The 21,269-nt window shown below is 36.5% G+C and overlaps 1 protein-coding gene across 1 annotated transcript in view; it reads left to right on the plus strand.

Moving 5' to 3' along the window:
- PRSS12 (serine protease 12) overlaps positions 1 to 21,269 on the plus strand; it is a 78,336-nt gene that overhangs the window by 44,701 nt on the left and 12,366 nt on the right. The window contains exons 9-11 of the mRNA XM_038581776.1: positions 11,147 to 11,352; positions 15,182 to 15,260; positions 15,956 to 16,078. Coding sequence (XP_038437704.1) covers positions 11,147 to 11,352; positions 15,182 to 15,260; positions 15,956 to 16,078 — 408 coding nt within the window. The remainder of the gene's footprint in view (positions 1 to 11,146; positions 11,353 to 15,181; positions 15,261 to 15,955; positions 16,079 to 21,269) is intronic.

Below are 21,269 nucleotides of genomic sequence, written 5' to 3' on the forward strand. Positions count from 1 at the left end.
TAAGGAGAGTATACTTAAATTTTTGTTTTCCCAGAAGCAATATACTTTGTTACATAAGAAATACAGCTTTGGGGACACGTGGCTGGCTCAGTTGGTAGAACAAGCATGCAATTCCTGATCTCAGGGTCCCCAGTTTAAGCTCCCATGTTGGGCCTACAGCTTACTCAAAAAAAAAAAAAAAAAAAAAAAAAAAGGAGATTTTTATCTAAAACAAATCATCTAATAATTTTTTAAAGATTTTATTTATTTATTAGAGAGAGAGAGCGAGCATGAGTAAGGGGAGGAGAAAGAGAAAAGGGGCAAACAGGTTCTGCGCTGAGTCCGTGGAGACAGATGGTGGGCCTGGATCCTAGGACTCTGACATTGTAACCTGAGCTAAAGTCAGATGCTTAACCAACTGAGCCACCAAGGTGCCCCTAGTCTAATAATTCTTGACTATTCATAATACTGCTTATGTCAGGCAAAGTTCGTAACCTTTTCTCTATGATTTAGGGGTTTCAACCCTGTAGCCTTTTTAAAAAAATATTTTATTTATTTATTCATGGGAGACACAAAGAGAGAGGCAGAGACATAGGCAGAGGGAGAAGGAGGCTCCATGCAGGGAGCCTAATGTGGGACTCGATCCTGGGACTCCAGGATCATGCCCCGAACCAAGGGCAGATGCTTAACCACTGAGCGACCCAGTGGTCCCTCAACCCTGTAGCCTCTTGAGAGATTCTGGACTTAATTGAAATTGTGATTGGTTCTCCTTATTCATAGTAGTTACACACTCTAAAGTCACAACGAAAACTGTATTAGCAAATATTGGAGCCATTGCTTTGAGAGTTAAGGTTGAATAAGGAGATGCTCTGCCTTCTTGTTTTACCTCTCAAACATGCAAGCAGTTGAACGTTTTGTGGTCTGTTAGTACCTTTTTTCCCCTGCTTTTTTGTTCTTGACTTCACTGTTTGAAATGCCACCTACGCACAGTGCTGAAGTGCTGTTCAGCATTCCCGAGTGCAAGAAGGTTGTGATGCACCTTCTGGAGAAAATACAGGTGTTAGATAGTCTCCACTGACGCATGAGTTACAGTGTGAAAAACATGGCACCAAATAGACTGGGAAAAGAACACTTGTTTCAGTTGAGAGCTGAAATAAATAAGCAGATTATCTTCTTGTGAGATCTGAACTGGGCAGTACACATTTTTTGAGGCTTTGAGCATGTCTGTAAATGACTATGAAAGCACTGTGATAATTGATTTGGCAGCTGCAAATATATGGAACGTGTTACAGTTCAGAGGTTGTGAAATTTAAACAAATATGCATAAATTGATGAGCCGATAGATTACTAATATTGGTTTGGATTTTTTTAAAAGATTTTATTTATTTATTCAGGAGAGACACAGATAGAGAGGCAGAGACACAGGCAGAGGGAGAAGCAGGCCCTATGTAGGGAGCCTGATGTAGAACTCGATTCTGGGACTCCAGGATCATGCCCTGGGCTGAAGGCAGGTGCCAAACCTCTGAGCCACCCAGGGATCCCCTGGTTTGGATTTTAAAATACATTTTTATTTATACATCTATGTGTATCTTAAATATTGATAAATTTAGCTGGTTATTCCTATGCAGAATACATTTTTATTTTTAAAGTAACCTAGCTTGGCTGGCTCAGCTGTAGAGCATGTGACTCTTGATCTTGGGGTCATGAATTCAAGCCTCACATTGGATGTAGAGATAACTTAAGAATAAAATATTAAAAAAAATATATATGTATATATATTTCTGGGCAGCCGGGGTGGCTCAGTGGTTTGGTGCTACCTTCAGCCCAAGGCGTGATCCTGGAGACCCGGGATCGAGTCCCACATCAGGCTCCCTGCATGGAGCCTGCTTCTCCCTCTGCCTGTGTCTCTGCCTCTCTCTCTGTCTCTGCGTATCTCATGAATAAATAAAATCTTTAAAAAGAAATTAAAAAAAAAGAAATAAAAATAAAAATAAAAGTATTTCTAATTTGGGGCAGCCCCCGTGGTGCAGTGGTTTAGTGCCGCCTTCAGCCCAGGGCCTGATCCTGGAGGCCCCGGGATAGAGTCCCATGTCGGGCTCCCTGCATGGACCCTGCTTCTCCCTCTGCCTGTGTCTCTGCCTCTCTCTCTCTCTGTGTCTCTCATGAATAAATAAATAAAATCTTAAAAAAAAAAGTATTTCTAATTTGGAGTGTCTGAGTGGCTCAGTCGGTTAAGTGTCCCACTCTTGATTTTGGCTCGGGTCATGATTTCAGGGTTGTAAGATTGGGACCTCCTTGGGCTCCATGCTCTAGTTTAGTCTGCTCGTCTTTCTCCCTCCCCTTCTGCCCTCCTTCTTGGCTCCCCACGTGCATGCTCTCTCTCTCTCTCTCAAGTAAAATCTTTAAAAAAGTATTTCTAATTTAATAAAAATTCAAATGCTTTTTGTAATTTTTTAATTCAAAGTTTGTTTTGGGTTACGCAGATATTGCTTCAATTTACTGCTCAGTTTTGGACCTAGTTGCACTTCCAATTGTCTTATGGTAAATAGGTCCATTATTGGTGATACAGATATTCAGTATTCAAATTGGTATATGGGGACACCTGGGTGGATCAGCAGTTGAGCGTCTGCCTTCGGCTCAGGGCATGATCCTGGAGTCCCAGGATCGAGTCCCACGTCGAGCTCTTTGCATGCAGCCTGCTTCTCTCTCTCTGCATCTCTCATGAATAAATAAATAAAATAAAATAAATTGGTATATGAAATAGATTTCAGCTTTCAAAATATGAGGGAGTAGAAGGAAGATAGGAAGAGTCCACATTAGATGCCTAGGTGAATTTCATCAATGATTTGCTTCCTTTGTTCACTACATTTTAAACACTCCATTTTTTGAAAAGAAAAAAAACATTATTTTTCTTATATTTCGCTCACAGTGAATTTATCCAAAATCAGCCATTAAAGTATATTGCTGTTTGAGACTGGTTACTTTGCCATACTTTCATATTTTTATTAGAATAACAGGAAATCTAGTATTATCTTTGGAAATATGAAAGGAAGGGTGAAATTTGATTCTCGAATTGTGTGTCTAAGTCAAGTTTATTTTTATTTTTTCAAAGATTTTATTTATTTATTCATGAGAGATGCAGAGAGAGAGAGGCAGAGACATAAGCGGAGGGAGAAGCAGGCTCCATGCAGGGAGCCTAATGTGGGACTCGATCCCAGGACTCCAGGACCATGCCCTGAGCTGAAGGCAGGCACTTAACCGCTGAGCCACCCAGGTGTCCGTAAGACAAGTTTAAAGAGAGAAAAAGTTCATAAGCATATGCATCAATGCATTTTCACTTAGGTTTTTTTCTACACTTTTCATTGCTTTTTACTTATCATTAGCTAGTCCATTTTACACTTAACTGAAATGGAGAATTTAGGTAAGAAAATAATATAGATTAATATAGATTATAGAATTTAGGTAAGAAATAATATAGATTAATACAAACAAAATTTGGAGCAATTTTCAATAATATTTCTGTAAGAATTATCAAGAAAAGCATCAGAAGATCTTACTTTGTACTTGCTTTTTAAAAATAAAGTCTCAAGTCTCTTAATAAGTAAATCAGTAATTTAATGTTTTTTTTTTAATTTAATGTTTTTGTAACAAATTGGAAAATCATCTTCTAGTGAACAATTCACCATCTAATAATATTTACATGAGAATCATTTGGATATTTGATCAATCTAAACATACTTGAATGTTTTTATAATATCCCATTGAGGGGAAATGGATTTATTGTAAGAACACACATATATATATATATGTCATTATATATATATATATATAATTGTAAACAAGTATGTGACTAGGGTAGATTTTTTTCTCCCAGGCCTCTTCTGAATTCTTAAAAATCTTTAATAAGGCATTTGTTTGTTGAAATCAATCCAGCAAACTTTTAAACTGTCAAAAGGCTTGGGTTTTACTAATAGGAGTTACAGAGATCTGTCTCTTAGCCAACTATCATATATGTGAGGCTTCATCTGTGGAAATACTGAGAATCAAAATAGCATTAGAAAGCATTTCCAGAATGGGAGAAACAAAAATGAAGTAATAAAAACCAGGAAACATTAATGGTAACTAATATAGATATGCTTGGAGAGAACAGAAAGTAAAAGACATTATTTAATTATGTGTGACATGTTACATAGTGTCTGACATAGTCTAGCATAGACGCATATTATTTTTAGAGAGTTGAGAGACAATGTGTTGCTATTAGTTATACTCATTAAGATAGACTAAATAACTGTGATGGAGATTCCATTCTGTTGGAACTTTGTGTGAATTCATTAGCATATGTTTTCAAGATGACATTGTTCTTGAACCACATATTTACTGTAGCATCTCTTAAAAGAATTTACAAGAGCGTGTCCCTACTGAGTTAGTAGAGACCTAAAATTAAGTATCTCTACTTTTAATCTAATATTTAAATAGCTGCAAAGGACTTTATTTCTGGCCTATTCGTCTTTTTTTTTTTTTTAAGATTTATTTATTTATTAATGATAGACAGAGAGAGAGACAGAGAGGCAGAGACAAAAGCAGAGGGAGAAGCAGGCTCCATGCTGGGAGCCTGACATGGGACTCGATCCGGGATCGTGCCGTGGGCCAAAGGCAGGCGCTAAACCGCTGAGCCACCCAGGGATCCCCTATGACATTTAAAAATAGAACAGTTAGGGATCCCTGGGTGGCGCAGCAGGTTAGCGCCTGCCTTTGGCCCAGGGTGCGATCCTGGAGACCCGGGATCGAATCCCACATCGGGCTCTCGGTGCATGGAGCCTGCTTCTCCCTCTGCCTGTGTCTCTGCCTCTCTCTCTCTCTCTGTGACTATCATAAATAAATAAAAATTAAAAAAAAAATAGAACAGTTATATCACTCTTAATTATAATGCAGTAGAGTATCAGTATCATAGTGACTTGATGCTTTCTGTCATCTATTTAAAAAATACATGAATATGCTCTTCTTTGACCTTCAGAAATTTTACATAGTTCCTTTTTTTTCCTTGAAGTTGTGTTTAAAATTTTCCTTCTTGGGATCCCTGGGTGGCACAGCGGTTTAGCACCTGCCTTTGGCCCAGGGTGTGATCCTGGAGACCCAGGAACGAGTCCCACGTTGGGCTCCCGGTGCATGGAGTCTGCTTCTCCCTCTGACTATGTCTCTGCCTCTCTCTCTCTCTGTGTGACTATCATAAATAAATAAAAAATAAAAAAAATAAAATATAAAATTTTCCTTCTTCACAGAATCCTAATGTTATTTTGCTTTAAAAATGTGTGCATTTGAGTATATTTGTATATATATACTTATGCAAGTGTGTGTGTGTGTGCGTGTGCATGGAGAGAGTGAAAGAGAAATTAAATCCTTCTGAAAGGTTCCTCTTGGCTTTTATGATTTCTAGTATACAGCTGATTAAAGACAACAAAAACAAAACTGTGATAAATAATTACTAAACATAGTAAGTAAAAGCTGATTAAAGCTCCCGTTTTTAACTTTGATGGATTGATTTATGGTGCTTGTTTAGAAGAGGCTTCACTGCTCTCATGTATTTTGAGTTGTTCTATTGTCCACTTGAGAGGCTTTTAAATCTTGGAGCAATGCATTGTGGTAGGATTTTGGATGAGTGAAAAATATGTCTTTCTTTTGTGTAGTAGAAGGAAAATTTTGAAAGAGAAGTTGATTTTGATTTCAGCAAGACCAGCTTCAGGCGAGAATACACATGTAATTTGAGGATCTGAATATTGATTCCCTTAAACCCCATATATCCCTTGGAAAGTCATCTTCTCCTCCCAGGAGCACTTAACACCCAGTTTAAAGACTAATGTTTTGGAATCTACTATCTCTTTGAATTGCTGTGAATTACTGCATGCCTATGGCTCAGTGGGAAGTCTCTTCCCTTTTTTCTTAAGATGACACCGTCCTTAATTGTTAAAAAAAAATAGTCACAGAAAATTTTTTAGATTCCACTATATTGTTGAGAGTGTCTTTATTTAATCATGTACTTTTATTAGCTATATGTTCTCTATTTGCTGATGTATCAAAAATGGTGCATTCTTTTAGTCCGTAAATTGATAAATTTCTAAGAAATCATCCTTTGTTTTATTTAATGAGCCTAATTTTGCTTTCTATATGTTTACATCTACCTGTCATCTACTTCTATAGTATTTATCATGCTATTTTTTCTGTTCTTTGTTGTAACCTTTTGTTTTTTGATTTGTAAGCAACTGAATTTTCTATTTTCATTCTTTTTCTAGTGGTTGGACATTCAGCATTCTTACTGTTTTACTAGAAGTTGTCTTTAAATTTTTAGCAAACATGCTGGTATATTCTCTTACCAATTTCAAAAATTATTATCTGTAAGTTTTCCTTGCTGAAAAATATCAAGACATTTAGCATAATCTATTACTTACTTTCTACTTCCACTCATCCTCACTTCCCAAACTGATGGGAATCACCTGGGATTTTAACTTCAGAGCACAATATTTTTTTCTTTGAAATATGCCTTTTTGAATTTCAAATTGCTTTACGTTACACACCCACATTATCATCTTAAAAATGATTACTAAAATAAGTGATCTGTGACAATTCTGACTCAGAAAAAGGAGAGAGAATACAAGTAAACATCGGAGGAAAGGAAAGGAATATGAACACAGATACATAATTATAAAAGAGTACTGTGAAGTACTTTTAGCTAATAAATTTGGAAATCTAGATGAAATGGACAATTATGTGGGAAACCACATTTTCAACAAAAAAATAATTATGAAAATTGATAGAAAACCTAAGTAGATAGAAAACCCATTAATGATCACAGAAGAGATGACTGATTTCTTTGTTCAAGAGTTTTGACCAGTCTTCAATTCATGTTACTCCCAAGTTACGTAAGTTGTTGCAGAGCGAGAAAAAAATGAAAATCTTTTCATTCATTTAATGAGGCTAAAATAAATTGATTTCAAGACTAGCCAGTCTAAGTACACACACACACACATGCACACACACACACAGAAAACTATACTCTATCTCATTAATCTATGTACAAAAATTTAAACAAAACATTAGCAAATTTAATCCAGTGGTGTATTTAAACAAATTTAAACAAATGAGAGTCTATAGCAAGAATATAAGAATGGTTCAAAGTGAGGCATTCAATTAATGTATTCCAGTGTGTCATCTATAAATGAAAACAAATAGATCAGTCAGTAATGGTGAAAAGTTATATTTTAAAAATCATCATTCCTTCCTTATATCTACTAGGAATCTTAGAATAAAATAAAGCTACCTTAACTTTATTTTTTAAAAAATATTTTATTTACTTACTTGAGAGAGAAAGATAACATGAACAGTGGGGAAAGGCAGAGGGAGAAGCAGGCTCCCCGGTGAGCAGGGAGCCTGACACAGGATTTGATCCCAGGACCCAGGGACCTGAGCTGAAGGCAGACGCTTAACTGACTGAGCCACCCAGGCACCCCCTACCTTAACTTTATTTCACAGTCATCAATCAGGAACAAAACAAGGGTGCCTGCTTTTACTGCAATGACTCAGTTGTGTCTGAAGTTCTTGCGACCATTAAGCATTGAGGTATCAGTATTGAAAAGGAAGTCAGAATTGTTACAAGAATAATATGATATTTCACCTAAATAACCCAAGAGAACCAAGGGGAAAGACACTAGAACTAGTGTTTATTAATGTGATCATGTGAAATATAAATATTTTAAAAAGGCAATAGCTCCTATAAGCTACGTGGAAAATAAAAAGAAAAAATCTTACTTAGATGGTACAAAAACAAACAAACAAAGAAATGACTAGGAATAATTACAAGAATAGAGACCTATGTGAAAAAGGGCAAATCTTTACCAAAGGTAGAAGAGCTAATAAGTGACAGCAAGGGAAGCTTACAGATAATAATTTTTGAAATTGGTAGGAAAATATGCCAGCATGTTTGCTAAAAATTTAAAGACAAATTATAGTAAAACATTAAGAATGCTGAATGTCCAACCACTAGAAAAAGAATGAAAATAGAAAATTGGGTTGCTTGCAAATCATGAAACAGAAGTTTACACAAAGAACAGAGAAAAAAGCATGATAAATAGACAAAATAGAAATTTATCTATTAAATGATGTCTTCATAAAAATCTTTCATTCTTCTTGGTGTATTTGGGGATGGCGGTGGTGGAGAGTGAGACTTGATTTCGAAGTTCACCTGAAAATCCATATGGTACACAAGAACAGGTGAGCAGTCAATGATACTCACTAGAGAAGTGGTTAGCATCCTTGGTTATACGATTAAAATAACACTGAAAGTTAAAATAATATTACCCATGCCCAGCCCCATTCTTGAGAATTCTACTTTAATTGACATCAAATGGGTTCAGGTTTTGCTATATTTTAAAAGCTTCTAAAGGTAATTTTAATGTGTTGCCAAGGTTGGGGTTACTGAACTATAAAGACCAAGAAATGCCTTATGTACTCGTAATCAGTAGGAAAAGTTATTAGGACAATGACATTAGGGACAGAAATCAAGCTAGATCCCTTATTAACACTAAACAGAAATAAATTCCAGACAGATCAGATGTATGATACAAAAAATAAAACAGAAAAAACTATTTTCGTTAAATAATTGCATTTTAATTACATGTATTTCAAATGAATAACTTGCTTTCCAAAGACTTGCCCTGTATTCAGCAATATATATTCAGAACCTTAAAAAAAATGGTTATACCTGTTGAACAAAAATTCTACTTCTGGGGGCAGCCCCGCGGTATAGTGGTGGCCCAGCGGTATAGTGCTGCCTTCAACCCAAGGTGTGATCCTGGAGACCCAGGATTGAGTCCCATGTCAGGCTCCCTGCATGGAGCCTGCTTCTCCCTCTGCCTGTGTCTCTGCCTCGCTTTTTCCCTCCTCTGTGTCTGTCATGAACAAATAAATAAAATCTTAAAAAAAAATTCTACTTCTGGGAAGAAATCTAAGCTGTCCACAAAGACTTATATTTGGACTCGGAGATCATGACCTGAGCCGAAATCAAGAGTCAGCTGCCCCATGTTAAAGTTTGATGCAGAACTTCTTGAACAGGAATCATGTAGGGCTTATGGAAAATACAGATTGCTAAGTCCCGCTAGTAATACACTCAGAATCAACCAAGTGGCCTTTTAAGTACTCTGAAGTTTGAGATCTTCTGATGCCTACAATGAATTTTTATAACTAGTAAAAATTATAGTTAGTACTTCCCCCATAAAGATATACAGGAAGGGAAGATGCCCAAATGCTAGCAGTGTGTTGTTGGGATTTTTAAAATACTTTTATTTTGTAAATTTGATACGGTGAGCATTTATTAATTATATAATTAATAAATATTTTTTATATTAAAAAGATTTTACTTTAAGAGTACCGTTAGAGTCATCTGTTCGGGTACAGGGGTCTTTCATGACTGTAAAAATTTATCATGGGTTAAATCTTATTTTTATTTACACTTTATGTCAGAGTAGCAGTTACTAGTTAAGCTGTACCAGTTTTGAGGTAAATGTGCTGCCAACCACAAGCATGTGAGGCTGGGTCTCATCACTGAAGGGAGCCATTCAAATGAATTTCTCAGAGAATCCATATCAAAATGACTTTGTTAGAGTTCCCGCATAACTATACGGAAAGTATAATAGCTTTGTCTTAGTTAAGTAGAATATATTTTGATGTGAGAAATCTGGTCCAAATTGTCATTTTTAATGAGTCAGTTTCTTCTGATTTTTTTTTTTTTGTAAAGATTTTATTTATTTATTCATGGAGACACAGATAGAGGCAGAGACACAGGCAGAGGGAGAAGCAGACTCCCTGCAAGGAGCCTGATGGGGAAATCAATCCTAGACCTAGGGATCACCCCCTGAGCCAAAGGCAGATGCTCAACCACTGAACCAGCCAGGCGTCCCAGTTTCTTTTGATTTAAAACTTGTCTTCTACCTGTTTTTCTCTTGGACTGTTAGGATTTTTCTTTTAATTAATAAATTTTGAGAATTCTTTCTATTTTGTATGATAGTTGCCTCTACTGGATGTATTCACCAACAAATATGTATATAAGTATGTATTACAAATATATGCATCAACCTTTTAATTTATCTTTTACCTTTTTCTGGGTGATTTTTAGTAATGTAGCATTCTTAATTTTTATTGAATTGATTAGTCCTTTAATTTAAAGTATACCATCTGTGTCTTGTTGAATAATTCTTTCCCTAACTTGAAGTTGTAAGGATAATTTCCCTATGATTCAGAATTTAAAACTTCACCTTTCATAATTTTGCCATTAATTATCAGGAATTGAATTTTGAATATGGCATTAGTTTGAAATATTTCATTAAAAAAGCTTTTGTTTGGATATTTAAAAAGAAATACTGTGTGATTAAAAACAAACAACAATAGCAACAAAATAACATACCAAAATAAGTCTTCCTTCTATCTGTGATTCCCAGTTTTGTCCTTCTGTCTTAAAAATTAGACTTTTTGATTTCCTTTTTTTAGACTTTTCAATTTCTAAAGTAGGCTTTAAAATTTTTAGCTCCATAGGTTATTATTGAACCTCATAATCTTCTTGACAGTTTTAATCAACTTTAAAAGAATGTTATGCTCCTTAAGAAAATTTTGAGGGATCCCTGGGTGGCGCAGCGGTTTGGCGCCTGCCTTTGGCCCAGGGCGCGATCCTGGAGACCCGGGATCGAGTCCCACATCGGGCTCCCGGTACATGGAGCCTGCTTCTCCCTCTGCCTGTGTCTCTGCCTCTCTCTCTCTCTCTGTAACTATCATAAATAAATAAAAAAATTAAAAAAAAAAAAAGAAAATTTTGAGATTCTTTTTTTGTCCTGCATAAACTAGAATTTAAGACTATCATGAGTTTCTCACGTGCCATTAAATGTGACTTTCTCAGCAAAAGCTAAATAGGAAGCAACGGATGCAATAAGTAAACTCTAGGGTAGGAAAATAGAGAAGGTATAATTTTTAAGCTTTTTTTTGACAGAGTCATGAAATAAGTATTTTTTAGCACACATAGATGCTAATTTTAATATTTAAGAGTTAATTGAATGAGACTCTATCTTGTGATGTATTCAAATGTACGATTGTCTGGTTCTCCATATCCTCAAGAATGCTGTGTTCCCAGGGGCCCTGCCAGAGCAAGAACCATGGCTTATTTTGGGGAAGGAAAAGGACCCATCCATGTGGATAATGTGAAGTGCACAGGAAATGAGAGGTCCCTGGATGACTGTATTAAACAAGATATTGGAAGACATAACTGCCGCCACAGCGAAGATGCAGGAGTCATTTGTGATTATTTTAGCAAGAAGGCAACAGGCAACAGTAATAAAGGTAAGTCATTTTTGGGGGGCCTATACTAGTCAGAGTATTTTTCACATCATTAATATAAGCAGTACTTTGATAACAAAAATCTCCCTTTCTATGACTATATGTAATCTGAGTTTGTATTTAGAGGCAGTGGTTTTTGACAAACTTGACTGGATGAAGTTTACATGGGGAGCAGAATTCAGGGGCAGGAGTGGATTTACAGGATTTGGCATTACGCCCTTTTGACATTCTCAGCAGTTTCTGTACCATTCTTTCTCTGGATGTAATAAACCTGTCAAACTTATTGGTATCCTTGAAGGTTTAGAATTGATATTTACTTCATAATAAGAAGGAAAGAATTTCTTTCTTTCTTTCTTTCTTTCTTTCTTTCTTTCTTTCTTTCTTTCTTTCTTTCTTTCTTTCTTTCTTTTTTTTTTTTTAGAGAGGGAGAGTGGGAGGAGGGTCGGGAGAGGCAGAGGTAGAGAGAGAGAGAGAATCTCAAGGAGGCTACATGCTCAGTGTGGAGCTCAATGTGAGGCTTGATCCTACCATCCTGAGATTATGACCTGAACAGAAATCAAGAGTAGGATGCTTATCTGAAGGGCCACCCAAACACATCCACCAAGAAATGAAAATTTAAAGATGAATCATAGAAAGGAACTTCTTCCACTCTTACTAATATTTTAAACAACCAGGATGATTTTAAAAGTAATTGCAAAAAGAAAATTATCTTGGGATGCCTGGGTGGCTCAGGAGTTGAGCATCTGCCTTTGGCTCAGGGTGTGATCCCGGAGTCCCTGGATCGAGTCCTGCATCGGGCTCTTTGCATGGAGCCTGCTTCTCTTCCTTCTTCCTATATCTCTGCCTCTCTCTATGTCTCTCATGAATAAATAAATAAAATCTTAAAAAAAAATTATCTTCTGTAGATTTTATTCCCTGAAATTTAAAGACATTAAGGAAAATGAGAAATAATCTTTCAGGGCAGCCCAGGTGGCTCAGCGGTTTAGTGCCACCTTCAGCCCAGGGCCTGATCCTGGAGACCCGGGATTGAGTCCCACGTTGGGCTCCCTGCATGGAGCCTGCTTCTCCCTCTGCCTGTGTCTCTGACTCTCTCTCTCTCTCGCTCTCTCTGAGCTACCCTCTCATGAATAATTAATTAAAATCTTATAAAAAAAGAGAAATAATCTTTTAGTATAATACAGTAAACATTTTATCCTTAAATAGAAAAATCTTTGAAAGCTGAGTGTAACTTTTATGAAACAAATAATGCTTTAAATAAAAAAGTAGCTATTTTGTAGAAAACTATGGGTACATTTTATGAAAAAATCATCTCTTTATGTGTGTTGAAAGTTCACAGTTTTGAAGCACTGGATTTTCTAAAATTTAGGCATTTCTATATTTGAGCATTCTCATTTTCTGACATCTCTTAATTGCTTAAAGACAATGTTGTTAATATGATTCTTCATTGTCTGAGGACCTTCTGAGTGTGAAGAGTACAACATTTTTTGCTTTGTTTTATATATGTATACACACACATATATAATTGGCTCACCAAATCATATTACATAATTAATATTATTAAATAGCATACTTATATAATATAAAAGTATTGATTACTAACTTAACTTATTAAATTCCCTTCAGTAATTTAAACTATAGTTACAAATTGAATATAACTAATTCTTTGGATTATGTCATTTCTTAAGCAGCAGAAAAACATAAAAATTCAATAATTGTAAAATGTTTTTACTATATTCCTATGTAAACCTACTTTAAATTATGAAATACCATATTTATTTCTTCATTATTTATACATTTGTTTTTATAAATTCCTAGAGTGGTAGCAACACTTATTTTTATACCTTTCAGTGGTTCCAATGCTACCATACCTCAAATAAGATTTCGTCTTAGACCAGCTGGATTACTGAATCTGGCTTATTAAACTATTGATTTTGTGTTGAGGCTCAAGACCTAGTGACTTCTTTTTTTTTTTTTTTAAGTCTTTATTTATTTATTTGAGAGAGAGAGAGAGAGAGAGTGTGCAAGCAGGGGGGTGGAGAGCAGACGTGGTACTGAATGCAGAGCTTGATGCAGGGCTTTATCTCATAACTCTGAGATGATGATCTGAGCCAAGATCAAGAGTTGGCTGCTTAAATAACTGAGCCACCCGGGCATCTCCCTAGTGATTCCTCTAAGGGGACTCAAACTCAAGCCATTGGTTATTGGTCATCTGATGGGATCCTTTAGTAAATGAACTTCATTTCACTTTTTTTTTCTTTTTTGGATAACAGTAAAAATTTGTTTACAGCTTTAAATAGATTTTACATTTTTGCAATCTTGTGCTTTGCCCCAGAATGATGTAAACTTTCAGTTTTGCTTGCTCAGTATTAATTACATCATTCTTTATTTTGGTGTTATATACATTGACCTGACTTGGAGCATAATTTGAAACTGATGTTTTTCTAATATCTTATAATTTGCTCTGTCATCTAGAGGACTCATACCTTAAGAGATGAGAATTAAAGTTTGACAGCTTGCCTCTGAAATCATTTGGCAGATTAATGATCTTGGTATACATTGTTGAACTTTTTTTTCTCTGAAGAAATAGCTAGTGCTGATTCCCTATTGAGTTCCGTTTTACCTGATTATTATGGGAGAATATTAGTGCTGACTAGATTTTCATGGTCTTGGCACAATTCCTAGCCTTTTCTTCTTACACACTTAGAAAAACAGTATCTAGGGACTCCTGGGTGGTTCAGTGGTTGAGCATCTGCCTTTGGCTCAGGGCATGATCCTGGAGTCCTGGCATTGAGTCCCACATCAGACTTCCTGCATGGAGCCTGCTTCTCCCTCTGCCTATGTCTCTCTCTCTCTCTCTCTGTGTCTCTCATGAATAAATAAATAAAATCTTAAAAAAAAAAAAAAGAAAAAGAAAAATAGTAGGGTAGCCTGGGTGGCTCAACAGTTTAGCACTGCCTTCGGCCCAGGGCGTGATCCTGGAGACCTGGGATTGAGTCCCTCGTCAAGCTCCCTGCATGGAGCCTGCTTCTCCCTCTGCCTGTGTCTCTGCCTCTCTCTCTCTCTCTCTGTCTGTCTCTCTCAGGAATAAATAAAAATCTTAAAAAAAGAAAAAAAAACACATCTACTTATACTTTATACATATGTACCTGACCAAAAATCCAAAATACCCCTATAGAAACTCTCATCTTTTCTAAAATTTTTTAAATAGCCATACTTTATTTACTTTCTTTTGTAACCATCTTTTCATATATTTTGATTCTTAATTATTCTTCTTTTTATGCTCTTGATAGAGTCTGTCATCTTGGGAAGTTTGAATGTATTCCCTTAAATGCTGCTTAGATTGCTTCGTAAACCTTTTCCATATATTAATATGCTATATGATTAAATGTAGATGTGAATTTAGATCAGAATCCCATTCTGGGAATGTGCTTTACTCCTTTAAGGTACATTTTGTATACATGGCTTGGAAGTGTTATATATGTAAAGCAAGTAATTTAGACAAGTATCACTTTTACAGTTCTCTTACTTTAGTGTTCCTGCACTCCAATACGTCTCTGAAATCAGCGGAGGAGGAGATGTGGCACCGATAGGATGATGTACTGGGCAGGGTCACAGCTGAACATGGAAATCTTCATCAAGTTCCTGGTCTACTTGTGAATTCTTGGTTAAATGAAAAGGCTTTTACTTTTTATTATAAGAAAAAGTATCCTATAATTTGAGGAGAAAAGACATTTTAAAATGGAGAAGGAAGCAGCAGGAGAATGTGTCCCTGGTGTCTTTACCCCACTATCAGCAATATGATAGCCTGATTACTAACCTCTGTCTGTTTCAGAATCCCTCTCATCTGTTTGTGGCTTGAGATTACTGCACCGTCGGCAGAAGCGGATCATTGGTGGGAAAAATTCTTTAAGGTAAAAGGTTCTACAGAGGAGATTTTCCATATTCTAGAATTATTTATATACACAGAATTACAAATTGGGGTTTTTCTACTATTAGGTAAGGGATTTATTTTACTTATTTAATTTTCTAAATTAAATACAGATTACACTGGTAATTTCACATTTTTTGGACCTACATTTACTTTATATAGAGCATGTTCTTAGGTAACCACCCTCTGATTTATAAAATAGATATGTTGCTGAAAAGTTGTGTGGCAGAAACTAATTTGACAGGAAGTCTGTCAAAAATATATATAACAACAAAATTCATTTAATTTAGAATATATTTGTTTTGGACTTGACTCTTTTTGATATAGTTTTTAAAAATTTTGTTGTATTTACTAACAGAAAGCCAGTACTTTACTTATTAAATACTTCTTTAGGCTGTCTAGGTGAGGTAGTGGGGAAAGTATGCTTCAAAGAAAGAAGTGTGAAGAAGATTCAACTCGATTCCATGAATGTCAGAGATAGGTGGGATGCCTACAGATACCTGTATGCAAATCTTCAGCTTGGCCTGCTCAGAGTTGTAAGGGCACCATTTTCAATGTAGGAAGGGATTTGATATCCTAGGATCCCTTTTATACTGCCTCCTGAGTCATTGTTTTAATGGGTACTTTTCTTTGCTTTTTCTACCTTATATGGACTTAAGTGGCTTACTTTTTTCTTAGGGGTGGTTGGCCTTGGCAAGTGTCCCTCCGGCTTAAGTCCTCCTATGGAGATGGGAGGCTCCTTTGTGGGGCCACGCTCCTGAGTAGCTGCTGGGTCCTTACAGCGGCACACTGCTTCAAGAGGTATGTCCTTTCCAGACAACTCAGCTGTGCTCTTATCGCCAGTTCTTCCAATCCAATTCCTACTCTGTAGCATACTAGAAACTTGAGATGACAGAGCCCGGCTACCAGTCTTCCTAACTGATGCCTACAGCACTGTGGAACTGGGGGCGGTAACAGGAGTGAGGAGAACCCTCAGGAAGCTACTTGCTACTGCAGTGTTAAAGCAAACCCTCTATTTCGGGAGCAGAGACCATAGGTTTTGGGAGGAGAGGCAGGTATGTTAGTGCTTCCTTCAAGAACAAATGTGAAGGTGAAATCATAGCCCAGTAGAGCTAGAAGAGACCTCAGATTATCTAGTTATAAATGCCAAGAATAGAGAGTGCAATTTTTATTGTTCTTGATCCTTTGGGTCTTCATGGTATTATGTGTCTTTGAGATTTCTCTATTTGTACCATCTAGAAAGTCAGGTTGCATCCTGGCTATTTCCTCATGTCCCAAACATTTTATCAATCGAGTCTAAAATCTTCCCAGTTCAGAGGGGAGCCCATGCAGGGAAAATCAGCATGCAGGAGTCACACTGCTCATGGTAGCAGTTCCTGCAGTAGAACCTGACTCTCCTTTTTTGTCCTGTGCTCTTTTGTGGGCCTGGCTCATTGCCATTTCCTCAGCATGAATTTTGGTATTTTAAAATGTATACAATCCTCAGCAAAATATTGATAATTAGTGAAGCAAGGTGATAAGTACAGAAGGCTCACTGTTATAATTTTATGTATTTGAAAATGGTCATAATTAAAAGTCTCATATAAAATGTGTAACATGTCATTGAAAAAGTTGTTTTATATTTTCCCATATGTGATATCATAAGGCTTCACTGTATATTTATAATTTATCCATATAGATTTTGTTCACATTAACCGCCTGTGAATTGTAACTCCTATTAGAAGACCACATCACAGTTTATTTATTCTCCTACTAATGGTTAGGTAGTTTCCATTCTTTCACTATGAGAAAACAGTGCTGAAGTAGATATCCATTCTATGTCTCATTGGGTAGATATATGTGGGAGCATTTTGCTAGAATATGGTTGTAATTCAATTTTGCTTAGCACTATTAATTTATTTTCTAAAGTAATTGTATCTGTATATCTCATGGCAATGTGTAAGCTCCACCTCAACTTGGTATTAACACTTTAAATTTTTGCCAGTCTTAGACTTTTTGGATTTCTTTTTAATTCCATTTCCCTGGTTAGTATCTATCTCTTTCATGAATTCTTTGTTTATATTCTTTTTTTTTAAAGATTTTATTTATTTATGCATGAGAGACATAAAGAGAGAGAGAGGCAGAGACACAGGCAGAGGGAGAAGCAGGCTCCATGCAGGGAGCCTGATGTGGGCTCGATCCGGGGTCTCCAGGATCATGCCCTGGGCTGACGGTGGTGCTAAACCACTGAGCCACCTGGGCTGCCCTGTTTATATCCTTTGATTATTTTTCTGTTGGACTGTCATTTGTAATTGATTTAAAAAATTTGTTCTGTGTACATAGTCTTTGTTGTGTGTTACGAATACCTTTTCTCAATCTGGGACATATCCCGTCACTTAAGATCTTTTTCTAACAAAGATATTTTAATTTTAATATAAACACTTAAACAGTGTGTTGATTTTTTAAGTTTGATAAAAGTTTTTATATTTTATTTAAAAGAATCCTTTCCTAGCTCCACATGATTAAGATACTAGTTTTTCACTAAGAAAATTTACAATTTTGCTTTTCATGTGTAGGTTTTTTTTCTTTTTTAAGATTTTATTTATTTATTCATGAGACATGCAGAGAGAGAGACAGAGACATAGGCAGAGGGAGAAGCAGGCTCCTCTCAGGGACCCTGATGTGGGACTCGATCCCAGGACCTCAAGATCACGACCTGAGCCAAAGGCAGACACGCTAAACCAGTGAGCCACCCAGGTGCCCCTCATGTGTAGGTTTTTAATTTGTTTACAGTTTATTGTTGTATATATGGTATGAGAAAGGAGTCTAACTTAATACTTTCATAGATAGTTTACCAGCACTTTTTATTGAACATTACATTCTTTACCCAATGATTTATCTTAACTAAGTTGTATGCCAAGTTCTCATATGTTTTTTTTTTTCTCTAGGATCTCTATTCAGTTCCTCTTATCTATTTTGATAAATATTTATGAAATAATTTTCCATTTGTAAAGTGTGCAGGAGACACAGATCTATATTTTGCATAGCCTTTGTCATTTCTGGGATAATAATTGAGTGTGAGTGTTCACCTGTATCCGTGGATTTAATACATTCATGTGTTATGTGAACAGCACAGACAATAAAGATCATATTAATTCATTCATTAGCTTAACAAAAAAATTAATATTCCCAGGAATATGCTATGTACTAGAGATAGAGTGGAGAGTAAGATAGATAAGGATAGTTGCTGTAAGAGTTTTTTTTTTTTTTTAAGATTTTATTTGTTTATTCATGACAGAGAGAGAGAGGAGAGATAAAGGCAGAGGGAGAAGCAGGCTCTCTGTGGTGAGCTGATACGGGACTCAATCCCAGGACCCTGGGGGATCACACCCTGAGCCACCCAGTTGTCTCTATGAGTTTTTAAAGTAGCTGTAGGAACCCAGAGGAGGGAGACATTGATATTGCTGATATGTGAGTATCAAAAAAAAGTTTAGGGCACCATTTTTTTTAAAGATTTTATTTTTTGAGTGAGAACTTAAATTGACACATCTAAACATATTAAAATTAAAATATCTTTATTAGAAAAAGATCTTAAACAAGTGAAAGATTTTATTTATTTATTTAAGTGCATGAGAGGGCTGGGAGGGGGAAAAGGAAGAAAGGGGGACAAGAAGACTCTAAACTGAGTGCAGAGTCTGAGGTGGGGCTTGATCCCATGACACTGAGATCATAACCTGAGCCAAAATCGAGTCAGACGCTTAACCACTTAACTTACTGAGCCACCCAGGCGCCCTAGGGCATCATTTTTTAAGTGTGGTCTTTCTACCACAATATTAGATACATTCAGCTTGTTAAAAATCCAGATTCCTGGGCCTCTACTCCAGATCTACTGAATCTTTGGAGCCGAGCCTCAGGAGTTGGTATTTTTATCAGGCACCTCTGATGATTCTTATGAACCCTAATGGTTAAGACCCACTTGCCTAAGTGAGTGAAATAGAATATGATCTGGGGATGTTCGAAGAATGATGATGAGGAAGACTATATTGGAGTTGACTGGATACTTATCCATGTCCTATTCAATCTATTAATCACTAAACTGAAAAAAGACACTGATGGTAAATTAATTCTATTTTGGGGTGCCAGAAGATTGAGAGGGACACATGTTAGAAGATAGGATCCATGATGGCAAAAAATCTTGATAGACTGATTCTAAGAAGCAATGTGGAATAAGGAGGAAGTAAAATGCTGACTTTAGTTCCAGGAAACTTAGCTTAAGTGTAGCACAAGTGAAAAAGACCTCATGAGTTTTAGAGTCCTGCAGTCTTCATACCAGTCAGTGATGTAATGCAGTTGTCCAAAAGGCCATGAGTCGTGGGCAGCAAGACAGCCGTGATAAGCCTTGCTGTTCTTACTGTCCTCAGAGACAAAGCATTGTTACCATCAGGCAGAGAGAACTGTGCTCAGTTCTGAGTGCCACATCATGAAAAAGTGACATGGGACACCAGGGAAGGCAAACAGACAGAGGAGGTTGTGTAGAATTGGATTAGATTTGTTACCTGTGGCTTCAGACACCATGGATGTTGTTAATGGGAGGAGAGATCATTTTTATTTGAACATAGCAAGCTATTTTTTATTTCTTTAAAATTAGGACAAATCAGAGATGGAATGGGCTGTATGTGGGAGGAAAAGTAAGTTCTGTTACAAAGTGTGTTCAAGCACAGAGGTTGGACTCATGTATTGGTAGAGGCTGAAGGTGGATTAATGTCTATTGTTGAAAGCATCATGTGCAAACACAGGAGATGTATTTGAACGGTGGCAGTTACTAGTTAAGAGAGTGATTTGGAGTTTTGGTAGTGGACTTTCAGTAGAGAATCTGGAAAGGCTTGGAATGTCAGGGTAGTGAATTTCTGTTTCAGTTACTAGGTAGTGTGAAACCACTGAAGATTTCTGAGCCTTGAAATGTGATCGAGGAAGAGTTTTAGGAGATGAGTCATTTGCAGATATAACAGGATAAATCTGAGGAGGTAAAGCCAAGTTATTAATCTAGGGGTCTGTGAATGAGCTTTAAATTACATGAAAAATCTTTGCGTGCATGCTTTGGAGTGACTCAGTTGGTCCGTGTTACCCAGTGATTTAAGACTCACAATGGTAGGAGCTAGGGGGATACTGATTACAAGGCTATTATAATAGAGACAGAAAATGGAAAAGAAAAGGAAGGAGAGAAGGTAGAGCTGCTGTGACAGATATCACTAGAACTTGGTACTGTGTGACAAGAAACTTGGATCTGGCCATTGAGAGCAAGGTCACAGTCTCCTCTGATTTTGACTGTTTAATTTTGTGGAAATTATTTAGCTTGTTGGAGCCTCCATTTTCCGACCCATAAGATGAAGGCAGTAACATTCCACCATGAGGAGCAAATGATCCGCTAAGCATGTGAAAGTATTTTAAAAATTGCAAAATTCAAAACAAATGTTGGCTGCTATTATGTTCAGGTTCAAAAAGGGGAATCAAAGATGATTATTATCAAAAGTAGGAAATTCAGGATGATTCTATTCCACTGATTCTTGGAGAAGAGAAGGTAGGAAATTGCAGAGAACCTGGAGAAACCTGTCTTAGGGTTTAGTGTTTGGGTAAAATAACTCAGGATGTTCAGTTTAGATTATCCTCCTCTTGATTAAGATACTTTGTCTTTCAAGTCTCTGTTAAAAGTTGTAGACATCAGAGTTCAAGGCTTAAAGTTTTAAAGTAGAAAAATTATTCAAAAATTCTACTTGAGGTTGAAAACTTTGATCTGACTTATGGGTTCCCTGGAAGGTCTTTTTCTTTTCTTTTTGGTACAAGTTTGGGTTTGTTTGTTTACATGTCATTATTCCTCCCCTGTCCTGTCTCCTTCTAGAGTCTTGCTTAAAGTCAGTAATCATCTCACTTCTGTTTATAAACCGAGTGTCTAGTATATTACTTGGCACATAGGAAATATTCCTAAATGGTTGTTGCATGATGAAAGTGGGGGCTC

The sequence above is a fragment of the Canis lupus genome, chromosome 32 (assembly GCF_011100685.1).
Source record: "Canis lupus familiaris isolate Mischka breed German Shepherd chromosome 32, alternate assembly UU_Cfam_GSD_1.0, whole genome shotgun sequence".
NCBI lineage: Eukaryota > Metazoa > Chordata > Mammalia > Carnivora > Canidae > Canis > Canis lupus.